This window comes from Hevea brasiliensis, chromosome 4, assembly GCF_030052815.1.
Source record: "Hevea brasiliensis isolate MT/VB/25A 57/8 chromosome 4, ASM3005281v1, whole genome shotgun sequence".
NCBI lineage: Eukaryota > Viridiplantae > Streptophyta > Magnoliopsida > Malpighiales > Euphorbiaceae > Hevea > Hevea brasiliensis.
Window position 1 is genome coordinate 11,891,645 of NC_079496.1, and position 14,347 is coordinate 11,905,991.

Here is a 14,347-nt window from a genome sequence, read left to right on the forward strand (position 1 = left end):
AAGTGATTCGGCTCATGATGTATGGGCCATGAATCAAAGCCCAAGTCCTGTAAAGTGAATTAAAATTTGTAAAATACATGAGGTCAAAAAAAATTGTCCCATTAAAAATATTTATTTTTATATTTATTACTTAAAAATATTTAAAAAATATTTAAGAATAATATTTAAAATTTAAATATTTTTATATAAAATTTAAAAATGTCATTAAAATACAAATATAATTTAATAAATATTAAAAATTTGATTTTAAACAACTCATGGCGCGACTTCCACCTTCCGTTGATCAATCTCTATTAAACCATCCCAGCCGTTAATCCTTTTCCTCATACCAGTTACTGTTCTCCACTTTTCACCTACTATAAATAGGGGAAAGTAGGAGGGGAAGAGTGGTTGAACATCAAAGGCAGTGGCAGTACATCTCTGATTAGCGAGGAATCGAATAGTCTCGAAGAAATTAAGAATGTCGGGAGTCACCAATCAAGAGGAGGACAAGAAGCCCACTGAACAAGCTGCTCACATCAATCTTAAGGTCAAAGGCCAGGTCCGATCTCCTTCCTTTTTCCTCTCTGCTTAAACATTGCATGCACGACTTGGGTTTCTCATATTCACCTCTTCTTAAGTTTGGGTAAGAATTTTTTTCTGGGTTTCTGTTTTATTACCCAATTTCTTTGTGTTTAGGGTTTTTAATTGAGTACCCAATTTCAAATTTTATTAGGGTTTTGATTTCGTTTGTCAATTCCTGTTTGTTTCGATAATAATGTCCTTAATTGTCCATCTGTGTGTCTTAGAATGATTAGATATTCCTAAAGGTCTTTTTTGCTTTAAGGCGTCCCTACGGACTTTGATGTGGCTGAGCTAAGCATCGATTATAGCTACTTTGATGATGTTTAGAACTCGGCTTGTGGAGCATGAACCGTGATGGCTTCTGCTTAGAATCGTAAATAGCGTCACACTTTATGGTTCTTAACTGTTTATAGTTTGCAGCTAGGTGTACTTTTCAATTATGCAATTAGTCACTGTTTTACTGCTAATTCTCTGTAGTATTTTGTGCACCATACTTTTACCTGAATTTCAAGAGAAAATTAGTTGGTATCGTAATTTAGAATGTTTCCTATCCCCAGACTTCGTTCTTTCAATGCTCTTGCTTCTTTTCTTCATGCTAAGGTTCGGGGTCCCCCTTCCTTCTCGTAATTTTGATGTCATTTTGGATGCGCTTGTCTAATATTATTAATTTGTATCCTTGCTGAAGGTTTAATCTTGATGGACTGGGCACATGTAGATAATTAGCAAGACTTACCTTGTCAGCTGAAGTGATGGAACGAGTTTGATGCTTGCTTTTACTAATTTGATCTACATAGTCCTGTTCTATCAATGATTCGCACCTTGTAGAATTTTCCTCCACAAAATGAATGCATTTGCTAGCTGCCTATCATTTGCATCTGGTAGCATCAGGACTTTTGTTAGAAGTAGGTCTCTGTAAGTAAAATAGGCACGCATACTATTTCATGGGAATTATTTGCAGGGCAAAATGATTTGAAAATAAAGTTTGGTCCTATAGGCAATTATGTTGATTATCTTTCAGCAACTTTGCATTCGGGTGACTTTTGCATGGTCATTCTTATAATTATCTTATTTTATGTTTTCCATGGCCTAGAGTGTCAAATAGTGGTGGCAAACAGGCGGATTTGGGTGGTTATAGGTTAGGTTGTAAATTACACAGCTTATCCATTTTACGGAACTCATTCAAAGATTATTCGGGCACCCATATCCATTTAACCGAAATCAGCATAATCCACCCATTTTCCAAATAATGATAAATTTATAGTTGTGGCAACAGCAGTGACTATTGTACTGATAGCTGTCAGTGGTCATGGTGGCTGCTGGTTGCAGTGGCGAAGGTAATGAAATTGAAAATTTCTTATTGTACAAAAATTTTACCAACATTGTTTATTTTTAAGAGAAAAAAAAATTTACCAATGTTACTGAGCTTTGTCATCTGATCAACATATCTGCATTGGTATTAGTGGCTTTCTTGTAGAAGTTCTTGGTAGAGATAAAGTTTGTGTTCTCCATAGCACGCACAGGTTATTTTCAACTTATGTAATACCAATATTTTGGCTTGCTACTCAAATTTTCCAAATTAGTCTTTTTTTTTTTCCCAAATAAATGGTAACAGCTTTCTAGTTTACACTTATTAAAGATCGTGGAAGCAGGGGAACACAAAGCAATATGTTTTTGGAAGCAGGGGAATAGAAGGCAATATGTTTTTCTCTTTGCGTGTATTTATTTTTTTATTTATTTCAATGTATTTAAACCACGTTGTTCTTTATTGTGGGTATTTTGATGTAGATTGTTTGATGGTGGTTTAAATGTTTTGCAGATTAGAGTGATTAATATTCAAATTCTATTTAAAGTGATGCTATTGGCTGTGAAGACCCGCTAAATTTAAGTTTGACATAAAAATTAGCTGTGTTTATATGTGCCTTTATGGTGCTGTCTTTATTTTTAGCTCCACCCTGGGAATTGTTCATCATGATTCTTATTCACAACAAATGTTTTTGGACTGGAAGTGTTCAACTCACATTCCATAGTTGGATAACCATTTTGTTTTCTGGTTTGATTTTTATAAGAGTTTTTAACTGATTGCAGAACTTTCCTTGGGAAATTAGATATATGATTTTGTTACTGATGAAGGGTTGGAGATATAGTTTAGATCAGTTCAAGTTTGATGGTATTCTAGAGCTGGACATACTGGATTTCATAAAATTATATGTGCTAATTGGCTTCATTTTGTAGGATGGTAATGAAGTTTTCTTCAGGATTAAGAGGAGCACTCAACTGAAGAAGCTCATGAATGCTTACTGTGATCGACAGTCTGTGGAAATGAATTCTATTGCATTTCTTTTTGATGGTCGTCGGCTTCGCGGGGAGCAGACTCCTGATGAGGTTTATCTCTCCCTCAAATTTGTGTAGGGTGCATTATTTATGTTTCCTGCTTCTAACGTGTTTCTTTTTTTTTTGTTACTACAGTTGGAAATGGAGGATGGGGATGAGATAGATGCAATGCTGCACCAAACAGGAGGTGCTATTGCATAGTGTATTGGTTTGTTGAGTTGGTAATTTATTAGGGAGATAATATTAGTACTAAGCAGATTAGTATTTCTTAAAAACAATGGGTAGAACTGTTTCACCTGTCTGCAGTACATCTTTTCTGAACTTTATTTGCCTAGTAGCTTAGAGTTGTAATATGGTGTGTAACTCGGCACAGTGTCTGGTTTTATAATGTTAACGAAGCTTGTTTCTTCTTAAGGCCTTTCAATGTGCTATTGGTATCTGTTTGCAACATTTGACAAACTGGTTTGTTTATCTATTATCACTAGTGTTTGACACTGCTGTTTGAGTTCTTCTATAGGATTAATTTATTATTTCTCTCTCCCTAGGTGTGGTAACAAAGGGCGGAAGTGCAAATGAAATATAAACATTAGGTTTTATCATTATGCCCTTTAATTTTATAGAGACAAATCTAATTAGCTTTCCGTCTCTTCTCTTCTGTAAAATCGTGAAAATAATAGAAGAAACTCAAATGCATCAATAGATTGAATAACACGTGGATCGAATCAAGTCAAAAAGGGAGCTTCTCATGGGCAATGGAGACTGCTGCAGCGGCTTTCTCTTTAACAGCGGTCTAATGCATCAATGGATTGGCGTAAAGCACCAATGTGGTGGAGGTCCACTTTGATTTAAGCAGAAGAGTCTTCCCATCTTTGTCTGCGCAGAGACCAAGATTATTTATTATTATTTTTTTCAATATAATAGATTTCATTCACAGGAAACGGGTTAACACAGACATGAGGTTAGAAGAACAACCTAACAAGAGCCTAAAATCACAGCTTAAAAAAGGGGGCCTAAAGTTGCTTTATTATACAAACAGGCCCAAAATTAAACTCTAGAGCTATCTTGAAGAGAAGAAGAGATGGCCTAGCATGCCTGCCACCGTCTCCCACTCCTTCACCCTTCGCCTGGAAGAAAATGCTCCAGTTTACACAAAGGAATGCTCCCATAAGCTTTCACTCAAGATACATCCTTTCTAGAAAACAGAGGAGACCTCTAGAAGACAAAGAACAACCAACTCTAACGATTTGCAGAAGAGTCGACGACTAGAGCTCTTATAGTTTTAATGCTTTCAAGAGTCAAATGATCAAATAAAGTAGCAGGCTATGGAACCTTAGGGATGGCTGCCCTTACAGCCTAAAACTGAAATGCACCCTTTTGCAGGCTAAGAAACAGAGAGCCCGACGCATCTCTAGGCAGCAAAACCAACCACATGCAGGAAGTTTCCTCTCTGGTGAAGTTTAACCTTTGCATGCAACACAAAAAGATTGATCTTGGGAGACACAGAGCACCAACATAACTCTATTGTAGGTTTCAAGATTCCCTTGTTGTGAAACAATTGGCCTGTCAGCAAGAACTCAACCCAAAACATCTATTTACAACCCCACTTAGAGAAGGGAAAGGAAAAACTATGTTCGAACAGGGCAAGGAAGCCCATCCCCCGCCCAGGAAGGGTGGGGAGCGACCGCTAAAACCGACAGCTAAAAACCACTTAAGAGAAACTTTCTGTCTCTATTGCAGAGACCAAGATTTAAAGGTTTAATTTGGGTCAAGAAGCACAAGTAAGAATTTTGCTTGAAGGGTATATTTTGGTGATTGAAACGTGAAAAATTTGAAAAATGTTATGAAAGTTTGATTATAAATGGAGAGAGTGTAGAGATTTCATTTTCATTTGAGTGTATCTAATATAAACTCAAATCCCATATTAAAATAAGTATAATAAAAATTAAATTAGTATAGTCGTAAATTTTTTTTTTGGACACCATAAATAAATAAATAAATAAATAAATAAATATATATATATATATATATATATATATATATATATATATATATATATCATCCATGTATTCTCTTTTTATTATTCTTTATTTATTATTATTTTATTCTCTTTAAATTAAAGAAACAATTTTTTTTACAATTTTTTATTTCTTTCACGCACATATTATTTATCAGCCATTATTTAAATATATATAACTTAATTTATCAACTTATTACTTATTAATTTAATTAATTCAAAATTAGAATTTTAAATTTAATTATTCTTAATAATCAATTTAGTGACAATTTTTTTTTTCATAATAAAACTAAGTAGATAATATAATATAATACCAATTATCTGCAAGGGACAATAATATGAGTAGTTTTGTTATTCCCTACCGTTGTACTGTTTATAATATATATATTTTAATTAATTCTATACATATTTTTATATAAATTATTTAATTTAATGTTTATCAAGGGATTAAATTTGTATTAGATGCATTACTTTTTTTTTAATGAGTGCAACATTACAATTATTAAGGTTTATTAAATATATTATTTATTATTAATTTTGAATCAATAACATATATTTTTTATGTGACATTATATATTTTTAATTTAATATTACATATTTTTATGTAATATTGATAATTTTTAATATAAAATTAATAATAAATAAATATATTTAATTAAGAAGTAAATAAATCAGGCCGTTGAAAGTTTACCTTATTTTAAAATTGTTTAATAAATGAACCAAATTTAATAGTATTTGACTCGTAAGTAAGCTCGTTTGTAAAATATTTATTATTATATTGTAAATATAATTATTTATTTATAAATTTTTAAAAATAATATTATTTAAAATTATGATATAAATTATATTTATAAAATATAAATAAACTAAACTTATTTATTTTTTTTAATATTCAGCTCAAATCAAATATGGGCTTTTCAATACCCCACTTGGCTAAATGCGTTTACAAATATTTTTTTTGTAATAAATTGATATTTATTAATATAACATGACCTAAAAATTAAATAATATCCACATCGCTGACTTGTTGCACGACTTGTACCATCCGTTGGATATTTTTCGAAAAAGCGATCGCAGCCGTCAGTGCCCTTTGATGAGAAAATACTGTTTCTCTTCATTTCATTTTAAAATAGTAGGTGGGCCGAGAAAGAAAGGCACAGTTGTCAACACTGGTTGCATCCTCATTCTCATCCGCTGTAAATCGACGAGCTGCGAAGATATTAGAAAATGTCTGGAGTCACTAATCAAGAGGAGGACAAGAAGCCCACCGATCAATCGGCTCACATCAACCTCAAGGTCAAAGGCCAGGTTCGATCTCCTTCTCTTTTACTCTGCTTATATGTAAATGCACTACTTGGGTTTCTCATATTGACCTCTTGCTAGGTTTGGGTCAGAATTATTTCTGAATTTCTGTTTTTTTTTTTTCCCGAATTCCTTTGTGTTTAGGGTTTTTAATTGATTGCTTAACTTGAAATTCTCAGTAGGGGTTTTTGATTTCGTTTATTAAGTCCTGTTTATTTCGATAATCATGTCCTTAATTGCAAGATGTTCCTAAATGTCTTTGCCTTAAGGCGTCCTCACTGACTTTGAGATTGCCAATCTAAGCTCGGATTATAGCTACTTGAACGATGGCTAAAACTCAGCTTTTGGTGCATGAACCATGATGGTTCCTGTTTAAAATTATACTATGGTCCTTTTTATTATCTCTTTTTGGCTACATAACATTGGCAATTTTTAAAGGGAATTTCTCCCTTATTTGTAAGACGCTGGACCACGGGGATGAGTGTAGACTCGACCACTGTATTTATTGGGATGTAATTTTTTTTTTTCTTTTAGGTTGCGGCTGGATTCTAGGATTTGGATTTGAAATTGGATTTCAAATGTTTAATATAAAATTTAGAATTTGAAATTCATAAATTTGAAAATATTTTGTTTGGCTAATAGAAAGAATTTCAATGAAAATACCTAGATGTCGTGATATATTGTAGAGATGATACATTTGATTGTAATGGGATAAATTTAAAATAACATGGTTAAAAGGTAAAAGTAGTTATTTTAAATCTTTAGTTTTTAAGCTTGTTGTAAATACATGGGATTTGGATTAAATCCAAATCCATTTTTATTTAAAATATATCCAAACAATGTATTTAGGCCATCCATAGGGTCAAATCCCCCAATCCAACATTAGTGATTTGGTTTCTTTTTCTTCATATTCAGTGTTTTTTTATTTTGGCTTTGAGAAAAAAATCCCATTCTTTTTTTGTTTTTTACCAATTCAGATTTGCTTGTCTAATGTTTTCATATCGACATACTTGCTGAATGTTTCATTCTTAGGTGGGGTGGGTTAATGTAGATTATTAGTTAGACACTGCCAGTCAGATAAGCTTGGCTTTTCTAGTTTGAATTGCATAGACCTGGTCTATGTGTAACCAAGAATGGCACCTTGCGGAAAATAAATGCAGTTGCTTGCTCTGCATTATTTGCCACTAACTGTTGTAGAACTATAGAAGTAGATATCTAATGAGTAATGACTAATGAGAATTATAGACATGCTTACTGTTTCATGGGAATTACTTGTAAAGTGAATATTCTTTTGTATGAAGTCTGGTTCTATAGTAAATCTGATGACTTAGGCTTTCAACAACTTTGCACTTGGATGACCTTTGTATTTTCATTCTTATAATCACCCTTTTGTATTTTATATTTTTATTGACTAGAACATAGAAGATTTAGTGAAACAGAAGTCAGAAAATTGGAGTTTTCTGTACAGATATCCCCATCCCAAGGGTACATCCTGTTGGATTTTTCTCCTGTTCATTGTCTGTCAGCTGTTTTTTTTTCCCTTAATATATTTGAGCAACATTGTTTTGGATTGTGAAGGTTTGATGTAGATTGAGGGCTACAATGACTAATATTAAATTCTATTCAAGTGATGGTATGGACCAATAATTTGGTTGCCTAGTTCTTTTTATGCGATGTCTCTATTTTGAGCTCAACCCTTGGAATAGTTTATCTCAATTCTCATTCATAATAACATCTTTTTGAAGCAAAAGTGTTCAATTTCCATTAGTTTGTTGGATAATTGTTTTATTTTTGGGTTTCCTTTTTATGTAAGTTTGAGCTGATTACAAAACTTCCCTTTTGCAAATTAGATATATGATTTTTTTTTTCTTATGGTGGATTGAAGGTGTATTTTAGATCAATTCAAATCTGATGATGTTATAGAGTTGGACTTGCTGGATTATGTTTTGTTCTATGAGCTGATTTGGCTTCGTGTTGTAGGATGGTAATGAAGTATTCTTCAGGATTAAGAGAAGCACTCAACTGAAGAAGCTTATGAATGCTTACTGTGATCGACAGTCAGTGGAGCTCAACTCTATTGCATTTCTGTTCGATGGTCGCCGGCTTCGTGGGGAGCAAACTCCAGATGAGGTCTCTCTCTCTCTCTCTCTCTCTCTCTCTCAGTCTGTGTGGGGCATAATAATTTAAGTTTCTTATTTCTAATGTGGTTGTAATATTTGTTGCTACAGCTGGAAATGGAAGATGGGGATGAGATAGATGCAATGCTGCATCAAACAGGCGGTGCTATTGCTTAATATGTTGGTTTGTTGAACCTTAATTTTCAAAGGGGCAAAGTATTAGTAGTGAATGAATTAGGATCTCTGTAAAACAATGTCTAGAACTTTTTCACCTGTTGTGCATTCCCATCTTTTCTTAACTCTGTTTACCAAATATCTTAATACTTGTGATATTGTGTGGAGCTTGGCACTATCTCTGATTTTACAAGGATAATGAAGCTTGTTGCTTCACGGGGCCTTTCAATTGCTATTCCTTTTATGTGTTTGCAAAGTTTAAATTATTGCTTGTGCTATTACTTGTGAAAATTGGTTCGGTCTTTGCCAATATTTGCCATCCAAACATATAGTGAGATCCTGCTAGTTAATCTGATTCTCTTGAATTTAGTTAGATAGCTATGGTGGTGGCGTTTTTGCTGGGTGCTTTTTTTTTTTCCCTAACTGAGCAGCAACAATTTTATTAAAACATTGCATACTCCAAATTAAAGAACATGCAAATGCATCTGCTCTGACCAGAAGTTAGTATTTTAATTATTTTTAAAGGGAATTTAACTGTACTAATTCATCATTTAGAATTTAAAGGCTTTAAGTTATATAGTTATAAGCATATATAGGCTAGAATTTTAATATAAATAAATAAATTAAAAAATAAAAAGAGAGGTCGGTTGTAGCTCGTTTGAATCCAGAAAGGGAAAAAAATAATTTCTGGGGCCGCTTGCTGGGGAGGAAAGGAAAGATTTTGAATTTTAGGGTTTCAGGAGGTACCTAGTTGGTAATATGCATGCAAGTATTAATATACAAGCCTCCTTGATTCTGTTTCCTCTCTGTTCATCTCTGATAGATTAATCTTTGAATCTTTCCATCTGTTATAACCCTTCTGCTCGAGTCTTGATAAGTTAGAGCATAGGATCAAGACCCTTGGTGCCTTTGTACATAACTTTTAGCATAAATGGAAGTTTCTTCTTCTTATTCTTCCTGTTCTTGGTCCAGTCTACCAGATGAGCTCCTCGAGCTAATCTTGAACCGGTTAAACAACGTTTTGGACATTTTTAGGTGCCTCCATGTCTGTTCTTCTTGGAGATTGGTAGCCACCCAGGTACATAGGAATTATATCAAAATTCCATTGCTGTTGATATTCAACTGAGGAGAAGATGATGGCAATTGTGCGATGTTTTGACAGGGGCACAACAAATCAATCTTCCAAAGGCTCAAGACTGCTGGATTTGTAATTCTAATAATAATGGGTGGCTACTAACCATAAGCAGCCTCTCTTTCCCTTACAAGGTAAATCTTTGGAATCTCATATCAAGAAACGAAATCTTTCTTCCATCAGCAAGTAAATTCCCTATTTTCCAGTGCCAGAGAATCCAGGGTTTCATAAAGAGATGCATTATATCACTAAGTCCTTCAGACCCAAATTGCACTGTTTTGGTAATTTTTGGCATAGATTCAGAACGAAAACTAGCCTTCTGCAGACCAGGAGATGGAGAATGGAAAGTTTTACAAGATCAAGTGGAGCTATCTTTTGTTGACATTATGTTCTACGAGGGTCAATTTTACGCCACAGATATCCGAGGGAAAATTTATACCTGCGAGCTTGGACCCAATCCAAAGATTATTATAGCGATTGAGCCTCCAGCCCAACTTTATCAAACAAGGCAAAACTACTTGGTGGAATCCGCGGCAGGAGATTTTCTGATGTTCTGCAAAAACTGGGACTGGATAGATGATGATGATGAATATGTGGAAGTGGAAGATTACATAGCAATCTCATTCGAGGTATACAAGGTAGATTTGGGTACAAGAGAGTGGAGGAAATTAGAGAACTTGGGTGATGAAGCTCTGTTTATTGGCTGTAATGGCCGCATAACAGCATCAGCATCAACAGGCAATTCTGGAACGGCTTTTTCAAGAGGTAATTGCATCTACATTATCAACAATTCCATTGAAGTAAACCCTGATGATGACTTTGAATTTAAGCATGCAAGCATTTATGAATTAGAATCCAGAAGCACCAAACGCCTGCGAACCTCTGAAACTTCGACTTCCTAATTCCATTGGTTCATGCCTGATCACATGTAATTTTTCCAATATTATATCCCATATCTTTAAGAATATTTAGAAGTGGTGAGAACACAATTGTTCATGTCTATTGCGTGGTTGAAGATTTCATGTCTAGAATCCAATTGTTTTTGCAAAAAATCAAAGAGGGTTTTCATTTGATCATTTCTTGAGCAAATAATTTATTCCTTTATAATATAAATATTTAGTATCTACATATAAAATAAGTAATTTTTTTCATATATTTTGTACTTTTAATTTATAAATTAAATTTAATAAAAAAAAATTCAATATATTATTTTTATATATTGTTTATATACTTACAATTGGTAAATTCAAAATTATTTAAATGACTGGTGTAAGATTCGGCGGCAGAGAGGATAAGGGGGGCCAACCTTCTTGAAAATTTCTTATGCATATATCTATATATTTTTAATTTTTTTTAATTTTAATTATTGACCTTAATAATTTTTTATTATTTTAGTATGATATAGATAATGGGAAATATGTGAATTTTTATTTTTAATCATATATTTAATAAAGTTTTACAACATTGATATTCTCACATTTTTTTTAAATTTAATTATACTCTATTATAATAGTATAATATATAAAATTGATTCTTTCAAAATATATACATAATAAGGCTCCGTTTGTTTCATAAAAAATATTTTTCTGAAAAATATTTTTCGTATTTTCTAATATTTGAGAGTATTTAGGAAAATTAATCAATGAAAAATATTTTTCTAATTAAAAGAAAATTAAGTAATTTTTAAGAAAAATAACTTCTATTTTTCAAAAAGAGATAATTATTTTCTATTTTCTAAACTTTAAAAATCTTATTAAAATGTGAATACACTTATACATACATAAAATAAATAAATATCATTAATTTAATATTACAACCAAACAATAAAAAATATTTTCATGGAAAATATTAAAAAGTATTTTTTATAAAAAATATTTTTTATATACAAGACATTTTCTGCGAAATAAATGGAGTCTAAGTATAACTAAAATTTTTAAAATTAATTTAACATTTGACATAAACCTATTGACAGAGCTAAAAATTTTATTTAGTGAGTCATTTATTTAATTATTCAATTTTTAAGTGTATCATAATATATTAAATTTTAATAATTAAAACTCGATTCTAAAATTAAAAAAAAATAATTTTAACAAATAAATTTTAATAGAGAATTTTTGCAATTATTTTAATAAATTAATTTATTAAAATGATTATTGTAAATTAAGAGGATTTTTTTATTTATGCTAATTTAAATGTAAAACATTTTTATGTATATCTCAAATTTTCATATATCGTTCAAAATATTAAATACAAAATTTTGTAAATAAATTATGTAGTTTTTAAGAAAAATAAATTACATAGTTATTTCAATTATATATATATATATATTAATTTAATAAAAATACTCAAATTTATTTTTTTATTAATTTTAATGAAAATTTAATTAAAATTATTAAAAATATTTTATATATTATATATATTTTAAAATTTTTTTTATAAAATTAAGTGAATCAATTGACTAGTAGATAACTTTGTTATTGCATTGACCCCTCCAAGAAAAATTTTTTCTCCCCACTTATGAATTTGATAATAAAATATTTAACTAATTTAACCCATGTTAATTTTATATCTTAAAAAGGAAATATCTATGAATATCATTATTCTTAATTGACTTTTTTTTAAGTTTAATATTATTAAAATTATTTATTTTTATTAAAATAATTTAAATATTTTAATTAATTTTTATGCATTAAAATTAAATTAAGTTTCCTTTCCAGATAATTTTAGAGAAAATTATTGTGAGGGCGATAGCTGGTGGGCCTGATGAGTTTTGGGATGAGTGAGAATATATGCACAATGAGGCCTGCATTTATAATACTGCAACTCTTGTTGGGGGTTTTGCCAAATTGCATAGATTGAAAGAGGATGATTTGCCTGCTAATCCATTGTTAGTTGCATCTAGCTCTAGCTAACAGAAATTTTGTTTGAAATTCTTTTTCCATTGAGAATAAAAGAAATACATACAGCAAGATTTGGTTTTGGTTATGGTTTTCAAGAAAGTGGTTGTAGCTCATTTGATTGAAGGTGACCTAACCCACTTCACCTACTAAACAAATTTATAGTTCTTGTAATATGTTAGTTGAAATCCCCCACACATTTGTTAAGAAAATTTTTTGGTAAATGTTTTTTCATGATTCTTGAATTTGTGACCAAAGCATGAATTTGGATTGTAAAGCATTTTCCAAGTTCATCCCATTGCCTGCTTGCATCATTAAAGATGTATACACCCAGAAAGATGAAGGGGGAAAAAGGTTCAATGATGAAAACCTTAGCAAATGATTGAAGAGAATTGAAAGAAAGCCATATTAAAACCTTGCAAGAAAAATATAGAAAACATCAAGAATTTGAACATGGACCATAAAATTCCATGTTCAGCAATTCCATGAACTAACTTTAGCCTCAGACGAGGCATGGATTCATTTCATTTGTCACTTATTCATCAGAACTTTATTCTGCAGCATATATACACAGGAAATTCACACCGTTTTTCAATACACACACTGTTTTCTGAACAAAACTAGGTGTTTGATGGGCATAATAACAAGTGTATATAGTTTATTAGTATTTCACTAAGAATCATCCCCTCCTGCGATAATCAGCACCTGGTTCATGCTCCTTATACCTCTCCTGCACCGATTGAATATCTCCATCGCCACTAGAAGCCTCTTCCAAGCCGTCAGACGTCTTTTCCGCAGTTTGGCTAGCCCCACCTTGATCTACGACATGGGTTGTTTCCTGCGCCTTTGCCTTCTCCTCTGCAACTCTTCTGAACTCATCAGCTAGCGAAGGTGCTCTCTCTTCTACTCCTTGCCCGTGACTTTGTGTGTTGTACTGATTATATCCCTGTAAGGCCAAACTCATCCATATGAGCAAATGAGAAATTATAAATTAAAAAGGAACTTAGGATATGTACCTTGATGGGGCTGTAGAGAAATGGTTTTGAAGGCCTCGCAGGCATTAACGGCCACGAAAGGTTGCAGAAAAGCAAGAGACGGCGACCCATCGGGTAAAGATTAGTCTTGCAAGAAATTTGGAGATTGAAGGGACAGAAAAGCTGCGTGTGCAAAGGATTAAAAAAGAGGGTAATCTGCTAATGAGAGAGTGTGCACGTGTCTTCCAGTGGCAGCAGCTCTGTCGGCACGTAGCACTATTTGGGTTTGCCAGGCATGCAATGATTTTCTGTAATTTGTGTAAGGTACATCCACTCTGGTAAAAGAAAGGGTACATCCACACCCCAAAACAACAATAAATAGCCGGTTTATATTCCAATTTTATATTATTTTATAAAATAAATTTATTTTATTAATAATTATTAAATAATTTAATAAAATTTATAATTATTAAATTAAATATTTATATTAAAATTAAATAAAATTAATTTAAATAAATATAATAAATAAATTTAAATATAAGTATTTGACACAACAATTATTAAAGTTATTATCATATATTAATAAAATAATTTTTAGATAAATTATTATTATTTAATTATTATATTATAACAAAATTAATTATTTAATTTTATATTTTAAATAATATATTATTTAATTTATATATTTTATTTTTATTAATTAATATAATTAAATTATTAATTATTTTTTTTATTTTAATAAAATTAATTAATTAACGTATATATTTTAAAAAACTATATTAATTAATTTCCTTAATTTTACTCAATCAAATATTTAATTATATAATTACTTTTTATATATA

General features: G+C 31.3%; 4 protein-coding genes across 4 annotated transcripts; 3 read left to right on the forward strand and 1 right to left on the reverse strand.

Moving 5' to 3' along the window:
* The first annotated feature begins 346 nt into the window (after window positions 1–346).
* On the forward strand, window positions 347–3,309 carry LOC110669971 (small ubiquitin-related modifier 1). Its single transcript, XM_021831869.2, has 3 exons — window positions 347–541; window positions 2,797–2,946; window positions 3,031–3,309. Exons 1-3 carry the CDS (start codon window positions 461–463, stop codon window positions 3,094–3,096), a joined length of 297 nt encoding a protein of 98 aa, XP_021687561.1. The 5' UTR covers window positions 347–460; the 3' UTR covers window positions 3,097–3,309.
* Window positions 3,310–6,050: 2,741 nt separating this feature from the next.
* On the forward strand, window positions 6,051–8,737 carry LOC110669970 (small ubiquitin-related modifier 1). Its single transcript, XM_021831868.2, has 3 exons — window positions 6,051–6,217; window positions 8,192–8,341; window positions 8,440–8,737. The coding sequence occupies exons 1-3, from the start codon at window positions 6,137–6,139 to the stop codon at window positions 8,503–8,505; spliced, it is 297 nt and encodes a 98-aa protein (XP_021687560.1). The 5' UTR covers window positions 6,051–6,136; the 3' UTR covers window positions 8,506–8,737.
* A 696-nt stretch (window positions 8,738–9,433) lies between these two features.
* On the forward strand, window positions 9,434–10,710 carry LOC110669969 (putative F-box protein At5g55150). Its single transcript, XM_058146214.1, has 2 exons — window positions 9,434–9,580; window positions 9,649–10,710. Exons 1-2 carry the CDS (start codon window positions 9,434–9,436, stop codon window positions 10,534–10,536), a joined length of 1,035 nt encoding a protein of 344 aa, XP_058002197.1. The 3' UTR covers window positions 10,537–10,710.
* Window positions 10,711–13,017: 2,307 nt separating this feature from the next.
* On the reverse strand, window positions 13,018–13,846 carry LOC110669958 (uncharacterized). The gene is made up of 2 exons (XM_021831842.2): window positions 13,548–13,846; window positions 13,018–13,477 (listed from the first exon to the last, which is right to left on the reverse strand). Exons 1-2 carry the CDS (start codon window positions 13,635–13,637, stop codon window positions 13,211–13,213), a joined length of 357 nt encoding a protein of 118 aa, XP_021687534.2. The 5' UTR covers window positions 13,638–13,846; the 3' UTR covers window positions 13,018–13,210.
* Window positions 13,847–14,347: the final 501 nt, after the last annotated feature.

Excerpts from the sequence above, each read along its gene's own strand:
- LOC110669958 (XM_021831842.2), bottom strand. The coding sequence starts at position 13,637 with ATGGGTCGCCGTCTCTTGCTTTTCTGCAACCTTTCGTGGCCGTTAATG. Across the intron at positions 13,478-13,547 it reads TTCTCTACAGCCCCATCAAG|GGATATAATCAGTACAACAC; the intron begins GTACATATCCTA and ends TTGGCCTTACAG.
- LOC110669969 (XM_058146214.1), top strand. The coding sequence starts at position 9,434 with ATGGAAGTTTCTTCTTCTTATTCTTCCTGTTCTTGGTCCAGTCTACCA. Across the intron at positions 9,581-9,648 it reads GGAGATTGGTAGCCACCCAG|TGCGATGTTTTGACAGGGGC; the intron begins GTACATAGGAAT and ends TGATGGCAATTG.
- LOC110669971 (XM_021831869.2), top strand. The coding sequence starts at position 461 with ATGTCGGGAGTCACCAATCAAGAGGAGGACAAGAAGCCCACTGAACAA. Across the intron at positions 542-2,796 it reads ATCTTAAGGTCAAAGGCCAG|GATGGTAATGAAGTTTTCTT; the intron begins GTCCGATCTCCT and ends TTCATTTTGTAG. Across the intron at positions 2,947-3,030 it reads GGGAGCAGACTCCTGATGAG|TTGGAAATGGAGGATGGGGA; the intron begins GTTTATCTCTCC and ends TTGTTACTACAG.
- LOC110669970 (XM_021831868.2), top strand. The coding sequence starts at position 6,137 with ATGTCTGGAGTCACTAATCAAGAGGAGGACAAGAAGCCCACCGATCAA. Across the intron at positions 6,218-8,191 it reads ACCTCAAGGTCAAAGGCCAG|GATGGTAATGAAGTATTCTT; the intron begins GTTCGATCTCCT and ends TTCGTGTTGTAG. Across the intron at positions 8,342-8,439 it reads GGGAGCAAACTCCAGATGAG|CTGGAAATGGAAGATGGGGA; the intron begins GTCTCTCTCTCT and ends TTGTTGCTACAG.